At 38.8% G+C, this 22,844-nt stretch overlaps 1 protein-coding gene across 9 annotated transcripts in view; it reads right to left on the bottom strand.

The window, feature by feature from the left end:
- The window catches only part of R3hdm1 (R3H domain containing 1), a 138,633-nt gene that overhangs the window by 13,603 nt on the left and 102,186 nt on the right, over positions 1-22,844 (bottom strand). For all 9 annotated transcript variants that reach the window (XM_059280934.1, XM_059280937.1, XM_059280931.1 and 6 more), the window contains 2 exons: positions 12,920-13,074; positions 6,680-6,831 (listed from right to left, as the gene is read on the bottom strand). In XM_059280934.1, coding sequence (XP_059136917.1) covers positions 6,680-6,831; positions 12,920-13,074 — 307 coding nt within the window. The remainder of the gene's footprint in view (positions 1-6,679; positions 6,832-12,919; positions 13,075-22,844) is intronic.

A 22,844-nucleotide genomic window follows, 5' to 3' on the forward strand; every position in this document is an offset into this window, starting at 1 on the left:
ATTTTTACCATTATTCTAACATTTCTGTTATAGTGTTCAAATAGTGATTTTAAAAAAAGAGGTCACACTGGGTGGGGGCGCATGCCTTTAATCCCAGCACTGGGGAGGCAGAAGCAGGTGGATCTCTATGAGTTCAAGGCCAGCCTGGTTTATAGATCGAGATCCAGAAGAGCCAAGGCTACACAGTGAAACTCTGTTTGGAAAAAAAGAACAAACAAAAAATCCCAAACAACAAAAAAAGAAGTCAGTAATTTATAAATAAAAAGTAGTGTGAGAGGCCGGGCGGTGGTGGCGCACGACTTTAATCCCAGCACTCGGGAGGCAGAGCCAGGTGGATCTCTGTGAGTTCGAGGCCAGCCTGGGCTACCAAGTGAGTTCCAGGAAAGGTGCAAAGCTACACAGAGAAACCCTGTCTCGAAAAACCAAAAAAAAAAAAAAAAAAAGCAGTGTGAGTAGAGCTCATGGAACTACATAAAAGAGAAGGTGAATATAAAGGAGAGTGGGGAGGGGCATATGAGAAGGCTTGGAGGGAGGAAAAGGAAAGGAGAAATGCAATTAAATTATAATCTCAAAAGTAAAAAAAAATGAGCAATTTGACAATAATCAGACTCAGAAAAAAATGTTATTTCTTGAAAAATGTAGTAAGCTGGGCAGTGGTAGCGCACGTCTTTAATCCCAGCACTCAGGAGGCAGAGACAGGGGATCTCTGAGTTCGAAGCCAGCCTGGTCTACAAAGCGAGATCCAGGACAGCCACAGCTACACTGAGAAACCCTGTCTCAAAAACAAACAAACACCAACCCCAAATAAACAAACAAAAGGAAAAATGTAGTAAAGATAAAGGCAACAAAACACTCTGACATAAAACAGGCAAACATAGAATGCAATTAGCCAAACAAAACAAAAACTTAAGTTCTTGAGATATTTTTGATCCTTTCTTTTTTTTTTTTTTGGTTTTTCGAGACAGGGTTTCTCTGTGTAGCTTTGCGCCTTTCCTGGGACTCACTTGGTAACCCAGGCTGGCCTTGAACTCACAGAGATCCACCTGGCTCTGCCTCCCGAGTGCTGGGATTAAAGGCGTGCGCCACCACCGCCCGGCTCTTGAGATATTTTTGAATAGCACTTAGAGTCAAACTAATATGGGTTTACTATAAATCTTCACAGTTTTCCCTTTTATAAATTCTTTCAGGATGATGATTGGTCGGGAATCCTAATCTATAATACCAGCCTGGTCAGTCTCCATTAAGCCATTAATCCATCTTTCAGTAAGGATCACTTTATAACACAATGATTTTTTTGGAACTGTCCCATATAATTGTACTGAAAACACTACTTTGAACTCGATTACCCAATGAATTAGAAACTACACAGACACATGTCAGAAGACAAGATAGATATGCTCAGTCAAATCCAGAGACAGGCAGCTCCTAAGACATATACAGAACTTACAAAACATGTATAGGCTATATTTTCTTATGTAAGGAATTGGAAAAAAAAAAAAAAGAAAAGAAAAAAGAAATGGCATGATGGACATATGAATTTAAAAAATCTCTAGGGGGCTGGAGAGATGGCTCAGCGGTTAAGAGCACTGGCTGTTCTTCCAGAGGTCATGAGTTCGATTCCCAGCAACCACATGGTGGCTCACAGCCATCTGTAATGAGATCTGGCGCCCTCTTCTGGCATGCAGGCAGAACACTGTATGTATTAATAAATAAATAAATAAATCTTAAAAAAAAAAAAAAAACTCTTTAGGGCTAAATATACTGAAATGTTCATGAATAAAATAATATGATACCTGGGATCTAAAGGATGAGTTGGCTCAGTGGTAAAAATCACTTGTTGCTCTTAAAAAGGACCTAGGTTCCACTCCCAGCATCGTAGCTCACAACCGTCTTAAAATCCCAGTCCCAGAGGATCCAATGCCCTCTTCTGACCTCCCAGCATAGCAGGCATGCATGTGGTGCACACACATACATGCAGGCAAACATGCAAACACATAAAATAATAAAATAAATAAATCTAAAAAAAAACCACATGGGGATTCTATATGAATTTGTTTACATTTACATGTTTAAAAATGCCCCAAAGTTGGGGGTGTTAACAGTGTGTAGCATTTTTAAAGCTTTGTGTTCAATTCCTGGCAACATACACACAGATTCATATGTAATCCAGGCTGATAATTCCTTAATAACAACAATTAGCTTTGCTGCCTAAGTGAAAGTAAGCCAGGAGTTCCATTAAATGGAAAGAGAAAGCAATTAAAGGGAGGGTTTAATAAAGTGATTTGAGGGGCTAGAAAAATGGCTTAGAGGTTAATAGTGTTTTCTGTGCCCCTCCCCACTACTTATTTTGCTGTTAATTATGCCCAGAACATACTACATGAATATGAGTGATCTATAGAAAGAATACAGCTTAGGCAACAGTCTGGAGGATTTTTCAGGTTTCCTTTGCCCACAGAGATACCCTCACCTGATCTTGTTCACATGCTTGTGGTCTACTCATTGTAAGGTGTCTTGATCTCCACACAGGTGTTATGGCACTTATGTGCCCATACCATACCACACCACACCACACCACACCACACCACACCACACCCATGTAATAAGTAAAATAAACAAACTAAAGTTGTAACTATTAAAGAAGAAATGAGATGTTCTGAAAAGGCAATAATTTAGCAGTGAAAAGAACATTTTTCTTTTTACTTTATTCATTCAATTAACTAAAATCTTTGTTACTTATTCTGCTATTGCTACAAAATCACACTGAGGTTGCCACTACAAGCATGTTAAAGAATACACTAGTTTGCTCATAAAAAATTGTTTTATTTCATTTTTATTAATTACTTATATTTGAGTCAGGGTTTCACTCTGCAATCCAGCCTGGCTAGAACTATGTAGACCCAGGCTGGCTTGTTGTTCAGAAATCTATCTGCCTCCACTCCCCCAGTGCTGGAATTAAAGGTATAAGCCACCATATCTGGCATCTTCTGATCTCACCACACAGCCCTGGTTAGCCTGGAACTCACAGAAATCTGCCTGACACTACCTCTTGCCTCCCAGGATAAAAAAGGCGTGTCTACATTTTCTTTTTGCAGTGCTGAGATCAAACCCAGTATTCTGCACATGCTTAGCATATGACCTACCATTGAGTTTTACCCCAATCTTAATACCTTAAAAGTATTTTTTTAGATTTTATTGAATCTTTTATGTGTATCAATTGTTTGCCTGAATGTATGTAGATGTACTATGTGTGTGCCTGGTGCCTGGGGAGGTCAGAAGAGGGATTTAGATTCCCTGGAACTGGAGTTATAGATGGTTGTGAATCACCTTATGGGTTCTGAGAACCCAACCCAGGTCCTCTACAAGAGCAATGAGTGGTCCACTGAGCCATCTCTGTAGCCCCAACTTGAACAAAAGTACACAATATAGTATATTATTATTAACAGGCACAATGTTGTACAGACCTCAAGACAATAGTCATCTGGCACAGCTGAGGATTTATGCTTTACTACTTTTTATTCCTTTCTAGGCTAAGTGTTAGGAACTTTTTTTTTTTTTTTTTTTTTTTTGGTTTTTCGAGACAGGGTTTCTCTGTGTAGCTTTGCGCCTTTCGTGGAACTCACTCTGTAGCCCAGGCTGGCCTCGAACTCACAGAGATCCGCCTGCCTCTGCCTCCCGAGTGCTGGGATTAAAGGCGTGCGTCACCACCGCCCGGCGTGTTAGGAACTTTTAATTGATGGTTCTAATGTCAGAAATATTGTGGTCTTTATTCATTTGAAGCAGAAGTAACATTTTCTGTAAAGAGTGCTACTGTTTTAAAAACTGCTGTTAATTACAAATTTCTACCTAGAAAGATCCTTTCTTAATTCTGTACGTGACACACTTAGATGCCAAATAACTGCTGCAATTTGTCTAGATGCAAGAGTGACAAGACACACACCCCCTTCCTCAGGTGGAGCCCATGCCACCCTGACTGGTCTATCTACAGGTGGAATAGAGGAGGGCCACTTTGTTATAGGAAAGGCAGTCTAGTATCCACACACAGTTAGCTTACTTCAGCTTACAAAGCTGCATACACCCAGAGATGGGGGCAGCACACTCCTCTCTCACCTTCCCTCATACTGTTAAGAGTTATCATATCTGAAAGAAAGCACTGAGACAGCAAACAAGGAAATCCAAAAACTCCACCATCTGATCCATTTCTGTAGTTTGATCTTCCCTCACAAAAGCACTTCAGGACCATGGAAAAAACTCAGAAGAGTATAGCTATCTTTAACTTTGTCCAGCCTTAGCCAACATAGGAAGGACTGTTTTACTAATGTTTTCTGATATGTTAGCAAAGAACGCTCTGACATTCTACAAATGGAGCTAGCTTTAGAAAAGAGTTCATTCTGACCTTCTTGCTTCCACCTCCCTGGTGCATACCACACCTGGTTTAAGCAGTGCTGGATTAGAACCCAGGGCTTCACACATGCTGGGGCAAGCACTCTCCCAGCTGAGCCACACCCTCAGGCCCTTCAAATCTTTTTGGTGGATGATATGACATTTGACTGTGACATCAATCTTCATGTTAAAAGGGCAATTTCATTTATGAAAAAAATGGCCTAATTTTAATAACCAATCTCAGGACAGAGAAAGGGTTTGCAAATTTTTAGTTTGCAGAAGTAGAATTGACACTTGAGCAGTATGTATGATGAGTGACGACCTTTTATAGTTAGTTTTTCATCTAACTGTTTTTTTTTTTCTGCTGATAGATAATTGTTCTACTTTCATTGCTGGTACTATGATTAAACACCCCGACAAAAAAGCAACTTAGGAGAGAAAGCTCACTATTTCCAGTTACACTCTATTATTGCAGGGAAGTCTAGGCATTGGAAACCTGACACAAATGGTCACATCACATCCACAGTTAAGAGCAGAGAGACATGAATACACGTGTGCTTCACGCTCAACTAGCTTGCTTTTTCTACTCCTAAAATTCAGGACCCAGTTGGGTGGTGGTGCACGCCTTTAATCTCAGCACTTGGGAAGCAGAGGCAGGTGGATCTCTGAGTTTGAGGCCACCCTGGTCTATAGAACGAGTTACAGGACAGCCAGGGCTACACAGAGAAAGTCTGTCTTGAAAAAAATCAAAACTGAACCAAACAAGATACAAACAAACAAAATAATTCAGGACCCAGGGAATAGTGTGGGCCCCCTTTTAGGTAAGTCTTACCACATCAATTGAGGCCAGCAAGACAACTCTACTCATAACTCCAGGCATGCCCAAGGCCAGTCTGATCTAGGCATTCCCTCATTGAGACTCTCTTCCCAAGTGATTCTGAGTTGCACCAAGCTGACAACGAATGCTAGCTACTGCAGTAAATGATGAGGTTTCAGAGCACATTAACGGACACACAGGAGCCTTGCCTGCTTCTCAGCCCCCTTTGCACTGCTTCTGCTCTGTATGTCATTCTTCAAACTCTTAGACTGAGTCTCAGCCTCAGTCAATTTGCTGGTACCTTAGCCCTAAAGCTGAACCCATGAGAACAGCCACCATACTGTTATGTGATAACCTATTCTGATTGTGTCCTGACAAATAAAGCGTGGAGTTGGAGGGCAAGGCTAGCCACTAGCCAACCAAAATTAACCATAGATGTTTGGAGGACTGTAGAGAGGAGACAGGAAGTAGTACGGTGGGGGCAGAGAAGGGATCTCAGTCCCTTTTGGACAGAGGAACTGGAGAGGTAAACAGTGACTGTGGCTGTTCCCCTGCTTCTCTGATCTTTCAGGTTTTTACCCTGATACCTGACTCCTGATTTTTTATTGATAAGATTAATGAGAATAATGCTTCACCATACATTGTCAAAGGGAGGGACAATATTTCTAGGGATAAGCAAATTACCATTAGTCAGTCATGAAGGGTTCAGGAATATCCCAAAAGAGATCTATTTTATTTATGTGGAAGCCAGCTGGAGTTATAAGCAATTATTAGCTGCAAGAAATAGGTGCTGAGAACCAAACTTAGGTCCTCTAGAAGAGCAACAAGTGATCTTAACTGCTGAGATATTTCTCCATCCCCTATTCTTATTATTTTTAATTAGGTGTGGGTGTTTGCATGTGGGCACGTAAGTACAGGTTCCTGTGCAGGCAAGAGGCATTAGATGCCCTGAAGCTGGAGTTATACACTGTGGTGAGCCACCAAGTGCTCTTTACTGCTAAGCCATCTTTCTAGACTCCATTTTCAAAGATTTTAAATCCATGTAAATTTCTATTTTCAAATGGGCTGGGATAATCAGCTCATACGAATGTTTAAAAATTAGTAGAAAAGGGCCTTGAGGATGGTTCAGTAGTTAAGAGCATAGCTGCTCTTACAGAGAATCCAAGTTCAGTTCCCAGCACCCACCTGATGGGTCACAACCATCTCTAACCTCAGCTGCAGGGGATCCAATGCCCACTTCAGCTTCCCCTGGGCACTGCATACATGTGTTTCATTTACATACATGCAGAAAAACACACATACATAAAATAAAAATAAATAAATCTAAAAAAAAATACTAGATAACTAGAAAGCATCATACCTTTTCTGTTTTGTAATTTATTTAATTGTAATTTATTTAACTGTCAACTTTTAGTGGTACATCACACAATATTCCTGTGAACAGTAGGAAGACAGAAGAGTAGGCTTTGCAGTCACACTCACCTTAAATTACTTTGTTGGCCAGATGGAATGACACTGTAGTAGACTGGCATTCCTGTTGTAGGCAGAGATCCTTGATTAGATTGGTTAGGGAACACAACAGGCTGTTGGTAAGTCTGATGGGCAATTCCTTGAGAACCTTGAGGCAGTGAAACCTAGAATTTGAAAGACAATTTAAAAAGAAAAAATATTTTTCTAAACCTTGTAGATGTTCATGTCAAGTTCCTATAAACTTGTAAAGTATTGTTAGTAGGAAAAGGTCACCACAGTTCCACCGTAATAGTCTATGTGCCCTTGGGCCAGCTACTGGTTTGACTGACACGAACCACATAACAGGCTAAGTGCATTCGCTTTTTGAAAAGTATGATTTATTCTTAAAAAAGAAGGCCCGAGCAAGAGGATGATCATGTGACAAAGAAGAGACATCTCATTTCCCTCAGGCAAAGCTGACAAGGATGCAGGGAGGGTATCAGTGAAGCACACTAGGTCACAGAGAGAGCTATGGAACTTTGGCCACCCCTCACTTGACTACCATGTGACACTGCAGTTCCACATCAGAAAAGCTGAACGTGTGTATCCAGTAGAGGAAAGGAGAGACTGCTCTGAACGTCTAAAGGAGTTAGTGCAGCAAGCATCTGGGAAGGGGATTTTCAATTCTCCACAAGAACAAACTGGATGGTCATGCTAGATCTCTACTTCAGTTCTCCAGCTTCTAAATCAGAAACCACACAGGCATCATAAGGTTTCCTGATTTATAATTGTACCATAAAATTATAGTGGGATACAGTGATTTTATTAAATAAACCCAACACATAAACTTAAGATAGTGATAATGTCACAAGTGATGGTAATGGTGATAGTGAAAGTCAACACTATGGTGCACTTATTGCCAGGTTCCAAATGCTTTGTGTATTATCTCATTAAAACATTCCAACAACCCAAGAAACTACTTTCATAAATTCTTGGCAATTTTTTGTTCCTTTTGAGTTTTTTGTTGCTGTTTGGGTCTTGCTATTCTAACTGGCCTTAAATTTGCAGTGCAAACCAGGCTAGCCTAAAATTTGCTGTAATCCTCCTGCCTCTGCCTCTAAAATAGTGGGATTACAGGTGTGTGCAACCATGATGAGCAACATCCCTTTTTATAGATAAGTTGACTGGAATTAAGTAATTTCTCTTAAGTTCACTGCATTCTAGGCTAGTCAGTACTACACAGTGAAACCCAGCTTAAAAAAAAAGAGATTAATTAACTTTAAGTCTTATTTCTAAAATGCAACCTGTAATCAGTCATCTCAAAATACAAAGTAAACTCTTAATTTTGGTGAAATTATTACAAATTAAACAGGCAAACAAACAAACAAACAAACAAACAAATATGTGTCTGATTTACTCATCTTTGTAAAACATTTCACATTTTAGTCCTTTTGTTTACTAAGGAGGTATATAATGCTTTGAGATTATTTCCAATTGTATAAGTTGAAGTGAAAAATGACAAAGCTTTATCTAGCCAACTGAAACACTGAGTGAGTTTCTGTGTTTGTACACACTTTGTGTGTACATATAGTGTATACTGAAGACACAGGTAGACACTGGGTGTACCTCAATCACTCTCCTTTACATCTTTAGACACAATTTCTCCCTGAACCCAAAGCTCGTCACTCACAGTAGGCTGGCTGGGCCAGCAAGCACCAGGGACTGTGCTCTTTTCGTCTCCCCAACACTGAAATCACAAGTGTGCACTGCTGCCCCTTGTTGTGGGTGCTGAAGATGGACCTCAGGTCCTGATAATTATACAAAAAGCAGTATTAAGGACTGAGTCATCTTTCTAGCACTCAAATATATTCTTAATAAGAAAAAAATCTGCCAGAAAGAGTGGTGAATGTCTTTAATTTCAGCACTCAAGAGGCAGAGGCAGGCAGATCTCTAAATAAGTTCAAGGCCAATTTGGTCTACATAGTGAGTTCTAGGATAGCCAGAGCTACATAGTTAGATCTGGTTTCAAAAAACAAACAAACAAACAAACAAACACACAAACAAACGAATCAGAACTCCAAAAGAAAGAGAAAGGGATGCTGCTTAAGAATGTGTAGCTTCCACTACCACTAGGTCCATTCCAGCCAGAATGACCTGCACTGCTAACAAGGGCCATCTTAGTGCCCAAGGGCTAAGCATCTGCAGGACCATATAGATCTGGGTAGCTTGCACTGCCACCCAGGGACATGGTGTTACTGTCAGAGGAAATGTCCAGGTCCACTGCCCTGCCACAGCCCCAGTCTGTGGTGAGATTCCACACTGAAAACAGTGAGGATAGGGCTGCACAGAGTTGGCCACGCCCCTTACTGGCTACAACTCTAGGGAGAACTGGCCCTACCCCTCACCAACTGTAGGTGAGCAGGCCCTGTACCTCACCTGGGCAACACAGTAGAGTTGGTCTGGTGGTGTGGTGCAAGTGACAAGTCAGAGGTGAGGGATCAGGGAGATGATGTAAAATACACACACACACACACACACACACACACACACACAAGACCGCCTGGCTTCAGAACACACTGTTAAGGACATATCATTTGACCTGGCCTGTTTTCCAGACGGTAAGCTTCCATTCGCAGTTGGCCACAACACTATTTCTATTACCTTCACATTTACCCAGTGTGAGGGCTGCTTGATATAACATGATAAAGAACTTGCAAAAAAATGCATGCTATAGTGCAAGCATAATGCTTCAATCTCCAAAACTACAAACACATGCTCTCTCTAAAAACAAAAAACAGGAACTATTTTCAACATCCAGCTCTATTTAAAAATTATTAGTATTGGATATCTGTTCTATCTATGACCTTGAATCACCGCCCCTAGAGATGTAACAGGTAACTAACTGTCCAATCTACCTATGACCTTGAAGTACCTGCCCCTGGGGCGTGGCCTCGGATGTTGGAACTGACTCAGGCGGAAGAACAGCATGGGGACTGTACTTCGGCCTTCCAGGACATTCCAATAAATTTCCTGTAGTGAGTCTTCCTTCCTAATAAATTCCTTTACCCTTTAAGCAGACCCCCGTGGATTTCTCAAAATAATTATTAAATTGGGTGGTGGTGCCTCATGCCTTTAATCCCAGTACTTGGGAGGCAGAGGCAGGCAGATCTCAACAAGTTGAGGCTAGCCTGGTCTATAAAGAGAATTTCAGGACAGCCAGGACTACACAGAGAAACCCTGTCTTGAAAAAACAAAACAAAACAAAAAAAACAAAAGCAGGAACAAAAAACTATATTAACAACACTATACTTTATTTAAATGACATTTCTGAAAATAGACTGTGAGTCCCTAAAAACCAAGGGCAAATCTCTTTTACATGAATATCTGGCAGCAGAGCAGAGATGCTTGATGCTCTGGATTAGACTGTAAGACGACAGACCTGTAGAAGGCAGTGGTTCTCGCTTGGTGCCAACCCTGCCTGTCTAGGTATGGGGAAGATTATGTGACTAAGTCAAGAACGATGGTTTTATAAAAGGCACAGAGGACATGAGGGAGAAGAAAAGATGTAAAACTATTTTCATGATACATCTCCTTTTAGCAATTCCTGTGTATTATCAATAGACTTCAAAGCTAGATATTCCTAACTACTTCATCACAATTCCTTGATAATTTCACACTGCAAATACTTAACATTTTCTGGAACTATATAGAATATGCTTATATAATTACTTACATCCTTATCCATCCTCTAAATATCTTTACAACTAATTTATGCCTTGTAAACTAATTAATTTTCTTGCAAAATTAGTTGAAGGTTATTTTTAAATAGCATCTCTCTGTGTAATCTGGGCTAGGCTGGAACCATGTAGATTAGGCTGATCTTGAACTCACAGCCATCCACCTACCTGTGCCTTCCGAGGCATGCACCACCATGAGCAGAAGTTAAAGAAAGGTTCTTAACTTCCCCACCTTTGGCAGCAGGCCTTTCTTTCACATGCTCAGTGCTTCCTTTGTGATCTCTGCTACTTGTCTATACAAGATCACCAATTTGTTTACCTATGTTTAGATTTAATCTATGAACATTTTTCTCTTCATGGTAAGAAGTTTTCATTTTTATTTGAATAACAATGACCTTTGGACTTCGTTTTTAACATTCTGTTCCTTAGCTGTGGAAAACATGCAGGTTAATAAATTAAACCCACTTACAAATTACTTCCTATACTGCTTAGTTTCTATTGTCAACTTGACACATGGGGAAGAGGGAACCTCAACTGAGGAGTTACATCCACCAGACTGGCCTGTGGGCATGGCTGTAAGGCATTTTCTTGGTAACTTATTGATTTATGAGGACCCATCCACTGTGGGCAGGTGGGCCTGGATTGTGTAAGACAGATAGTCATGTAAGTAAGCCCAGGAGCAAGCTAGAAGGCAGCATTCCTCCATGATTTCTGCTTTAAGTTCCTACCCTGCTGGAGCTCCTTCTCTGATAAGCGGCCTATTAAGCTGTAAGATAAAACAAAGCCTTTCCTCTCCAAGTTGCTTTTGGTCATTCATAGTGTTTATCACTGCAACAGAAAGTAAACTAGAGCACTCTCTAAAGAAGAAAGAAGGAAAAGCAAATTTCTGGAAATGTCATATCATAATAAAGATATCTGTTTAGGTCAAATGTAGTGCATGTCTTTAATCCCAGCATTAGGGAGGAAGAGGCAGTCAGATCTCTGTGAGTTTGAGGCTGGCCTATTCTACAGATCGAGTTCCAGGACAGTCCGGGCTACAGACAAATCCTTTCTTCAAAAAAAAAAAAAAACAAAAAACAAAAAACAAAAAACAACAACAACAACAACAACAACAACAACAACAAAACCAAAAACAATACCAAAAAAAAAAAAAAAACCCCACAGGAAAGAAATCTATTTATATGGGAAACAATAATCTTTCTATTGTTCTAGATCTACAAAACAAACTCCTTGATTTAAATAAAATAAAAGTGTCATAGAGTTTGTTTACTTGAGACAAGGTGTCACTAAGTAGCCCTGGCTGACCTGGAACTCACTATGTATACCAGGCTGGCTTTGAATCCACACACATCTGTTTACCCTTACCACCCAAGTGCTGGGATTAAATATGTGTACCACCATGCCTGGCCTCCCATGGCTTTTGTTTTTGTTTTTGAGTCAGGGTCTGACAATATATCTCTGGCTGTCCTGAAACTCACTATGTAGACCAGGCTGGCTTTGAACTCACAGAGATCTGCCTGCCTATGCCTTCTGAGTGCTGGGATTAAAGGTGTGTGCCACCACGACTAGCCTACCATGGAAGGTATTTTATTATTTTTTTATTTATTTTTATTTATTTATTTATTTATTTATTTATTTATTTATTTATTTTTGGTTTTTCGAGACAGGGTTTCTCTGTGTAGCTTTGAGCCTTTCCTGGAACTCACTTGGTAGCCCAGGCTGGCCTCGAACTCACAGAGATCCGCCTGGCTCTGCCTCCCGAGTACTGGGATTAAAGGCGTGCGCCACCACCGCCCGGCGCATGGAAGGTATTTTAAATACACAGTAAATCATAACGTTTTGGAACTAAAGAAAATAGTAGTCTTGTTTGGGAAACTGTAAATAAGCAAACACTTATTTACAGTTCTATTTTCCTCTCTATTCCTTTTTCTCCCCAAAGAAGGCTTTCTAGGGAAGTGAACAATACAGCAGAACACTTGCTTAGATAGTTGTACAGTTGGAAACACAGTACCAGGCAAAACTTACAGGCATTATCAATATGGTTCAAATATTCTAAGTATTAATAAGTGAGGGTAAATGAAGTCGATATAACTTAACAAAATTCTTAGGATGATAATGCTCTGTCTTACAAAGCATTTCTCTAACACTAAAGGAACAGAGTGTGATGGCACATGCCTGTGAAGAACCATAAGCTTGAGTCCAGCTCAGGCTGCACAGTGAACTCCAAGCTGGCCTAGGGTACAGTAATAAGACTGTCTTAAAAACTCAAACCAAAACCAAAAACTAAAAACAAGCCGACACAAAAGAACAGAATATATTGTAGTCATGCATTTTACTTTATTTTTTTGAAGCAAGAACCCTCTGGATAGCCAGGCTGTCATGGAGCTTTCTTTACAAGCCCTGACCGGCTTTAAACCTACAATCTTTCTGTCTCAGCCTTTCAAGCGCTAGGATTACAGGTGTGTGGCCTTGCCATAGCTATAGATTCAGCTGATCTGAAATCACCTATCCCTAAAGCAGGTGAGAGAAAACATACCTGATATGATGGCACTGAAGGGTAGGGGATGACCACTCCTTGGATATGAGTTCCAGTGCTGTTTGGATGGCCTCCCACGAGGCTCTGACTCTGGGGTGACTCAACTCCAACTATTCCTTGGTAGTTTTGCTGCTGGTTGGGCATAACTTGATAACCTGTAATGGTAAAATGAGTTAAATCTTGTTTTGAGTTTATTGTAAGTAATAGTGTATTTCTGTATTTTAAGCAAGCCCTGTATGACTCAAAGTGTCAGAATTTTACTTCATCAGCAAATCTCCAAGCCTATTGTAAGAGTTATAAGGTTTACTATGAAATAAAATTCAATCCTCCCCCAAATCTAGTCAAACAAAATATGTGTAAAGATTTCTTCTATGGGTCACAGTCTTGGTTAACAAAGAACAAGCACTAATTAGTTTGCATCACAATACTTAATGATAACAAGTTTCTGGGGATCAGGATGCCTACATTATTTGTTAGAGCACTGTCTAAGAGGTAAATATGTATCATTCCTTTAAAAAAAAAACTACGAACTTCATGTGATAAGAGCAGAATATTAAAGATGGAATGAATGTGTACCTATGCAACTGTATAAGTCACATGTCATCAGTGGCCCTGCTGGGGAACAAAAAGACTATGCATGTGTAAGGGACAGGTTTTTAGAATGGTTTCAAGTTGTTTTTTTTTTTTTAGTAGTACAACAACAAAAAACAAACAAACAAACAAACCACACTAAGACATGAATCTCTTTAGGAATATGTCAGAAACATAAGGTGAATGGAGCCAGTTAGTTCTTTTGAAGGATCATTTTCTGGCTGTATTGCTGATTTCATCTGACGGAAAGCCAGATCGTTAAGGAGAGTAAACATGATTGGTAACTTAAGTGGTAAGAACATACTTTTATGAAGTAAACTTCTTACTTTTAAGAATCTATAACAATGAGTAAGCTTTGAATATCAATTTTATTTTGTTTCCCGAATCTAAGAACATTCTTTTGTGAATACCAATTAGTGAAAAGAAAGATTTTTAAACATTATCAAAAATGCTCTCATTTAAAAAAAAAAGAAAAAGGAAAAAAAAAAAGAAAAGAAAAGAAATTGATTGAAAACAAGTCATTATTTAGCTTCAGGGCACTGACAAAAGTTTTTTACATAGAACACCAGTGCTGTGAATGCAAATGTCAGCAGGCAAAGGCTGGTGAGACTGTCTCTGATTGCACCATATACTGATAAATAAATTTTAATTTTCATCTTCATTTAATTCTAAAGTGAGAGGAAGTATACCAAAACCTCAGGCATTGTATGTAAACAGGGGCATCAATGCTGTTGATTAAAATGCATATTCTAGATTCTTCTCTGTAAGAAAAAGACTGATAATATGTTGTCTACTATTTCTTCTCTTGTGCATTTCCTATACTGCTTAAGTTTGGACATGGACTGAAGAAGAGAGCAAATAAACATTTTGGCCTAACAACATTCCATCCTATCTTCAGTTCATCAAATAATAAACACTTCAAATTTATAAATTGTAAGCACTATCAACATGAATACACTGACACATTTTTGTCCTTAAAAAATTAAGACAGGAACAAAAATGGGAAACCACCAAGAAACATTATGTCTGAGATGCCACTTTTCAAAACACACACACCACACACCCTCCCTGGCAGAGTTCACTGTGATATAATTGAACTTTGTAAGTATTTAAAACTAAAGAGTCATACTTCCCCAATAAACAGCAAGTATTCTACATATTAACTTTTTGGTTTTTAGAGTAGTGCTGGAGAATCAAACATGACCTCTTACATGCTAAGTAACGTATGAACCGTTTATTAAACTTCTAGTCTGAATGTTATCCTTACAGTTTATTAGGGATCACTTGGATAGTACATTACAGAATCTGTGTCATTAAATTCCCATTTCCATTTTTACTAATTGTCATATACAGACATATACAATTAGTATCATTAACGTTTGGAGATGACCCAGCATGTCCATTTACAGAGGAGAACTTGTATTGTACTTGCCAATGGGGTGACATGAATGATGAGAATGAGACCATCTTTAAGAAATGATGACACTGAGACAATAAAATTACAAAACTGGAGAATGAACAGTCTTGTGAAAGAGGGAGAAGAATCCTTACTGGTATGGTACTCAATTAATGTCTGTGATTTGGCCTAAAGAAAAAAAAATATTCCAACAAAAAGTAAAAAAAGGCTGGAATAAAGGGGAAAATTCCTGTCTGATGAACAGAAAGTGGTCTGTAATAGTCAGATAAAGTGTGTGGACTGAATGGCCCACAATAAAGGTAGAAGAGAATCCCAGTGAAGAAACACTATATGAGTAGAGTGGGGCCAGTTTTCTGAGTTACACTTTTGTCTCGAGGAGGGAGGGTTTATTTGGCTCACGGTTTCAGAGATTTCAGTCCATCATGGAGGGAAGGCAGAGCAGAGCAGCTCACATCGGTGGCCAAGGAGCAGAGAAAAAGAATGCCTGTGTTAGCAGGCTTTCTGCTCCCTCATCCCCCTTCCTTTCTACTCCCAGGCTTTGTTTGGAATGGTACACCCACATACAGGCTAGGTCTTTCCCACTTAATCATATCTGGTAATCAAATTTGTTTCATACTTCTCTTTCTGAGGTCAGAGAAGAACCAGTGTGAATAGGATGGTATGGCTGTGCTGTGGACCACACTACCTTTGGATAGAAATTAATTAATCCATTTATCCCACTGACTCATGAGTCTACCTTTGTACATTAATACTTCCATTCACAAGCAGCATAAACAGTGAATGCGTCCATGACCAACAGTGGATTTATAAAAAATAAGAATGATAGGCATTTTAAAAGACAACGTCTTTTCCTTAAGATGCTTTCATGTGCCAATTCTGTCCACTACCTTATAGAACATCCATCCCTCAAAACAACTGGTAACATGAACTTGTTCTTGCTAATTCTTCCTTTCATGGTTTGTGTATACTGTTACCAAAAAAAGGGTGGGTGGGTGGGTGATAATACCATTTTAAGAGTAAAGAAAGAAATTTTAACACCTACAACTGCCCTTTCAGAATAAAGGAATTAATATGAACCATCACTCAGCTAAAATGTAGACACTCAGCACATATACTTAAAATAATGGGGAAAAATAAATTTTAGAGCAGAAACAGGATTACTATGTGCTGAAAGGCCAGTTTCTCACAATCCATTTTAATGAATGTTTTCTGATGGCAACAGTTTAAGTTTTAATGTAACATTAGTTTATGAAGTGGGGGATATTTAGTCACCTTCACTTACAAATCCCATCAGTCTGAAGTTTGTGGTTCACTAGTACATTAAACCTCTGTTAGGAAACTATCCAGCAGCTGAGACACAAATTTCACGTAATTAACCATGAGCTACTGAATTGATTAGGAAGACTATGAAGCTGTTTCAATTTGAATCTAATATGCAAAATTTGAAAGAATTATTTTAACATTTCTAGAACAAATGGGATAATCAGGTGATGATAAAAGATACTCATAGTAGAATATTAAGAAAAAAACTTGGAAAACATTCATCTATAATTACCACTTACTGTTCTCTGTGTGGTTAACCATGTCTTTTCTTTAATGCTTCTAAATCAGATTAAGAGAGATTTTACAAAGCAGTGGGAAGAAAATGTTTACATAAATTTTCTTTTTGAAACCAAAAATTGATATTTATTTATTTATTTTAAAATGACATTTTTTTTTTCCTGAGATTTATTTGTTTTATGTGTATGGATGTTTTGCTTCAATGTTCTGTGCACCAGGTACATGAAGTACCCAAGGAGATCAGAAGAAGGCATCAGGGCCCCTGGAACTGAAATGTACAGTTGGTTGTGAGCTTCCATGTGAGTGCTAGGAACTGAATCCAGGTTCTCTGGAAGTGCTCTTAATCACTGAACCATCTCTCCATCCCTAAATACATTTCTTACAACATGATTAAGCCAGGTGTAGTGGTACATGTCTTTGATCCCAGCACTCAAGAGGCAGAGTCAGACAGATCTTGGTGAGTCTGAGACCAGCCTTACTTATTTAGAGATTGAGTTCTAGGTCAGCTAAGGTGATACAGTGAGACTTGGTCTCAAAACACAACACAACATACAACAAAACACACAGACCTTAAGTATAACAATTAAAGGGTCTCTAACACACTTTAAGGATGAGAGCATGTAGTAAGATTCAGCCCAAAACTCCTATGCCTTTTCATTTAGAATATGTGATGTCTCACTGCTTCAAAGGTATCCAAAGCTGATACTCATACATTTATCACATGTCAGCACTGCTCTATGCACAGGAAGTACCTCATTCCACATTCACAGACACCATTATTTCAAAGAGACACAACTATCCTCCTTTTCAGGTGAGGAAAAACAGGCACACAAAGTTTCCTACCTTATTCCAAGGTCACAAGCCGGTCAGTGTATAGCTGGGATCTGCATGTAAGATCTACCTTCCCCAAGGACATGTGCTGAAGTGAATGAGTACCACAGAAATATTCAAATAAGTAGGATTTGAGATCTTTGATTTTCTGAGAATTCTGCTTAGAGAGGACATCTACTCTAGTTTAACACCTAAGTTTCTAGGTAAGTTTACTTGTAGGAAAATCTAGAGTTCATTTTTGTTTATTGTTTTTTAACTATTACTATTATTACTACTGCTATTTTTTTTTTCTTTTGAGATAGAGACTATGAGGCTCTACCTGGCCTGGATGGAACTCATAACGTAGACAATTTTGGCCTCTGCCTGTCTTTGTCTCCTGCCAAGTGTTGGTATTAAAGGCATGTGCCACCATGCCTGGCAAGAAAACAGAATTATAAATGAAGTGAACCAGCCAGCCAACTAATTGTTCATTTGAGTTAAAGAGTATTTGTGAAAACAAGCATAATTATCAAAAATAAAAATCAGAGTAAGCAGTTAGTCCAGCGAAGCAGCTACGTGAACGTGGAAGTTAAAAAGGCACCAGAGTCAAGTTGACACAACCATCCCACGCTGTCCTCACTATTTTCCCCACAATCTTGGCATGGTTTGTGACCTGCTTTTTTTTCAGAGCTATACTTCTGCCTTCTCATCAGACTAGATTTCTCAGTAGAAAACAATTAGGAAAGGGAGAGGAAGCCCAGAGGATAGTGGATCCCAGGCTGTATGAAGCTCTGTGTCTCTAGTCCTCAGTGCTTCCCTGTAATCTACAGTCACCCTCTTAAGGATTCAGATTTGTAGTGCTGCTTGAGGCTGCTTTGGCTGGAAAGAAGAACTCTGCTGCCATATTCTGCGTGAGTCTATAGAAGATTTTCACAGATGCTGGCTGTCTTCCCCTCAACGTCAGAATTGCTCAGTGGGGCCAAGCCTGCTTTAATGAGGACAGCTCGTATGCAGGGGAGCCGCTCTACTTCATGTGTTGGGGTTGTCTGAAGCAGTGACTTCCCATCACCAACAGAATGCTTCCATTCCCTTAGTAGCAAGGCAGGAAAGCATACCAGGTTTGAACCACAATGGTAGGGGACATCAGGGATCTTTACAACAAACTTTCTAAGACTATCACAGCTAAGACCATCATTTAACATATTAGTCTCTAGAATACTAATAATCAGGAGGGAAATTCCAATGCTATTAGGACAGATATTTGACTTTATTTTTGAAATCATAATGAAATGTTTGATCTTTCATTCCAATAATTCTAAAACCCAGGAAATAGCTAACAAATATGTAATTTTGCATTATACTTTCTAAAGAGCAGGATACTAAAAGATTATTGGACTTTCCATAATGCAAGATAACTGTGGACCTGTTGGTCAAAGTGTATATAAATCATAAAGAAAGTCAGAAACATGGAAAACACTAAAAACATGGGGGGGGGGCATAATACTGTATTTCAAACGCAGATAAGAATATTTCTGTTATTAATCACTCAGTACACCATGATACTAGGCCATTAAGGACATACATGCCTCATTTTAGGTGTATATGTTAAATAAAATTCATATTCTTGAAACAGTGTTCAAACTGCTTGAAATTTCCCATGAACTTTTGTTTAAACAAAGCAGTTTCACAGCACCAAGCTTGGTTTATTAGGAGTGTCACCTATGACAAGTGGCTCTGTGCTTCAGATTCCTTATCTAATCTCAGACATGAGAAAAGGGTACACAGTTTCAATAATTTTAAAAATAGTCTGAAGACTGCCAAGTACGAGACTGAAGATAAGAAAGAAGAAGTAGATTCCTAAAGAAAGAAAAGTACCATTGGGTTAAAAAAAAAGTGCTATAAGAGCATTTCTAGTATCCTGACACAATATACTAGACACCCCACACACAACATAAATTGTTCTTTATCAAAAGTAGTTTCAGAATATGAGAAATTAAAAAAAAAATTTTAAAAATTTATGTGACTTATTTAGAAACCAGAAAGTTAGAGAAAAGCAAGGTATCTTTTATAGGAATTTGTCAGTCTGGTGGGAAAGCCACCAATAGTGAGTGATTCCAAACAGAATTAACTAATATCCAGTTATCAATATGGGTGTTTCCTTCTTCCTTTCCTTTTTTTTTTTTTTTTTTTTTTTTTTCTTTTTTGAGACAAGGTTTCTCTGTGTAGCTTTGGAGCCTTTCCTGGAACTTGCTCTGTAGACCAGGTTGGCCTCGAACTCACAGAGATTCACCTGCTTCTGCCTCCTGAGTGCTGAGATTAAAGGCCTGCGCCACCACCGCCCGGCTTAACATGGGTGCTTCTACCACTCCTGTTCTTTGTGAAGGACTGCACTGCGGCCAAGGCTTTCTGAGGAAAGCACCAACAAGTTTTGCAAGCCGAGAGAACAATTCCGAATTGACGGCTCAAGCATGGCCTGGAAGATCACAAAGGATACTACTCTCTGTTTAACTCCCTCTCATTTCAACAGGAGAGAGTAAGTAGGAAACAGTGCTCAGCAGAAAAACAGTGCTAACAAGCTAGATTTACTTTATCATAGGTGACTTGACCTAGAATTTATGTTAATGGAAAGCATCCTTTAAAACCGAGTAGCCATAATCATATAGTGAGACAAATTGAAGAAATGATTCAACAACATGACCACCTCCAGGAATCTAAATGTATTTTCCTTACCAGTATTAACACTTTTTTCCAGATTAGACTTGTATAAAAGAAGCACTGTGAAGAAAGTTAAGCTTTAAAAAAGTAATTTTGCTGAATCTAAATTTATCTGAACTAGCTGTTTTATGGCAATTTAGAAGAATCTTAAATTTATAAACCAGGCATGTCTTTCTTCTGTCTGCAACTATTTGGTATACAGGCCAAGTTCAATCAAAGCCAGTTCTCACTTGTACTTGGGAAGAGACACAGTTGCCAATCCTTCTACTATCATGCTTCAATTAAACAGAAAGGTCGGCAAAACTCAACCACCGATGTTACAGCTCTTAGCTATTTAAGTAACTATCCCAGACAACTCAAGGAAACCTGTAAGTACTTACCAAATACATTTGCTCCTTATTTCAGTGGCAGCAGATTTAATGGAGAGGGGAAGGGAAATAGGTGGAGTTGTACTTATTACATAATTTCTGAATTTATGCAGCTCATGAAAAACTAAGAAATGCTCACAGAATTAACAAAAAAACTCCCCAAAACCAAAAAAACTAAGTAAAATCAGGGCCACTACCTAGGACAATTATATGGGTCCTATTATATGGGTCAAAAATTGTCAATAGAGACAATCAGTTCTGTTGTTACAGTCCTTGTGTGGCTAACTGAATCTCTTATCAGTATGATTTGCTTCTGCTCACCCAACAGTGTAGATTCTTCCTAGTTTTTCACATTATAGTTACTTATTTATTTTCATTATTTGGTTTGAGACACAGTTTTAATTATCCCAAGCTGGCTTCAAACCCTTTAAAGGATGACCTTGATATTCTTGCCTGTACCTCCTAAATACTGCGATTAAGACACCATATACACCATGCAGCTTATGTGGTGCTGGAGAGGGAACCCAGGGCTTCATGCATGCTAGGCAAGCACCCTGCCAAGTTATATTCCCAGCTCCCCTCAATCCCCAGGTACTTTCAGATATGTGGCCTGCAATGCTGCCTATAATCTGCACATTCTAAAGTGTTCCTTATACAGTGTGGCTCACCACTATGCTATCAGTTTGCTAGTAACAAACCTTAATATATAATCACAAGGTTCTGAGTTACTTGAAAAATTAAGACTGAAGATATAGCTCAATGATACTTGAATTTACCAGCTGGCTATAAAACTAAAATCTGATTCAGTTTCAGAGAATTATTTTGTTTCTCACAGGCATGCAATAGTAAGAGATTTGAGGAAAATTGAATTATGTATCTTGGTACGGGCCTAAGCAACTTAAAACACATGTGGGTGTCTTTGGTTCATTTGGTCCGTGTTTTAATGAATAATTATGCCCCTAAAAATTTGTATAACAAGAGGGAAAGAGACAAATTTGACGTTTACTAGTGAGTTTGGAATGCTTAGGACATTAAACTTTATTAGATAAGATGCAAACCAAACCAAATCTGCCATCTAAATATGTTTTGGAAAAGAAATGACAGCAATAGCTCTTTTGAATTTTTTGTATTTTTTAAAGGAAAATTATTACGAAGCCAAGGCTGTCATTTAAATTCATACCCTTATTTCTGAGTATGATGCAAAATTAAAAGGCAATTACAGTTAAAGGAAAATATAAACAAATATTAGTACCTTTAAATATAGCACTAAAAAAAAAAAAAAAAAAAAAAAAAAAGAAGCAGCCAGGAAGCAGCTGAAAAAGAGACCGGTTCACTGTGAGAAATGTACACCTCTCAGACAGTGCTACGGCCCCGAATCCAACAGCTCAGGACAAGGCCAATTATTGGAAAATAGTAAATACATATGGTGAAGCTGCAAATTTTTCAAAAGAGTCCTAATGAAAGCAGCTATGTATCATAAAGCCAGGACCTGAAGTCTCTGTTACAGTCACTACCTGTCGGGCCATTTCTTTAAACTCCTTATAGTACGTGCATTATACTCTATAGTATTCAAGGTGTACCTTTTAAGCTAAGGGTTAAAATAATAAATTTCTAGTATCCCAATTGGCAAATTACAGATCTTTTGAAATAGATGCTTCTTTTTTTTACAATATTTATTTATTTTTTTTTTACAATAGCAGTAAGAGTAAAAGACACTAAGCTATTTTAATTCAGTTCTGAATTTTTTTTTTTTTTTTTTGCTTTTTAGTTTTTCAAGACAAGGTTTCTCTGCATAGCCCTGGCTGTTCTCCTACTAGCTCTATAGATCAGGCTAGCCTCCAATTCAGAGATCCGCTTGCCTCTTGCCTCCTAGGATTAAAGGCATGTGCCACCACTGCCCAGCTGATATTCACCTTTCTAAACCAGAAATGACTCAAAAGAAACACTGAATCTTCCAATTTGTGAGTCCACAGAGGCTAGACAATACAATAAACACACCTTAATTTTGTAAATGAGCAAACGGAAAGCCCCAGGCTTTATAACTAACACAACTAGCACTAGTTAAAAATGACTGAGGGGGGCTGGAGAGATGGCTTAGTTAAGAGCACCTCTTACAGAGGGCCTATGCTCACTTCCCAGCCTCCACTGATGGCTCACAACAGTCTGTAACTCCCGTCCCGGAGGACTCAGCACCCTCTACTGGCCTCTCTGGGCACTGTATGAATGTAATGCACAGATATACATGAAGGCAAAACACCTATACATATAAAACAAACAAATAAAAATAAGCTCTATTAAAAACATAGAAAAAGAAAAGACCATGGGCCATTAATTAGGATTCTGATGAACAGTATGCTATTCTTTCACATTATACACTGTATTGTCTGGGAAGCTTCATGCATTTCAGGACTTCCATCAGTGTCTGTTGACATGTGCTGATTCAATCTTATTTTGAATGACCACA

This window comes from Peromyscus eremicus, chromosome 15, assembly GCF_949786415.1.
Source record: "Peromyscus eremicus chromosome 15, PerEre_H2_v1, whole genome shotgun sequence".
Taxonomy (NCBI): Eukaryota; Metazoa; Chordata; class Mammalia; order Rodentia; family Cricetidae; genus Peromyscus; species Peromyscus eremicus.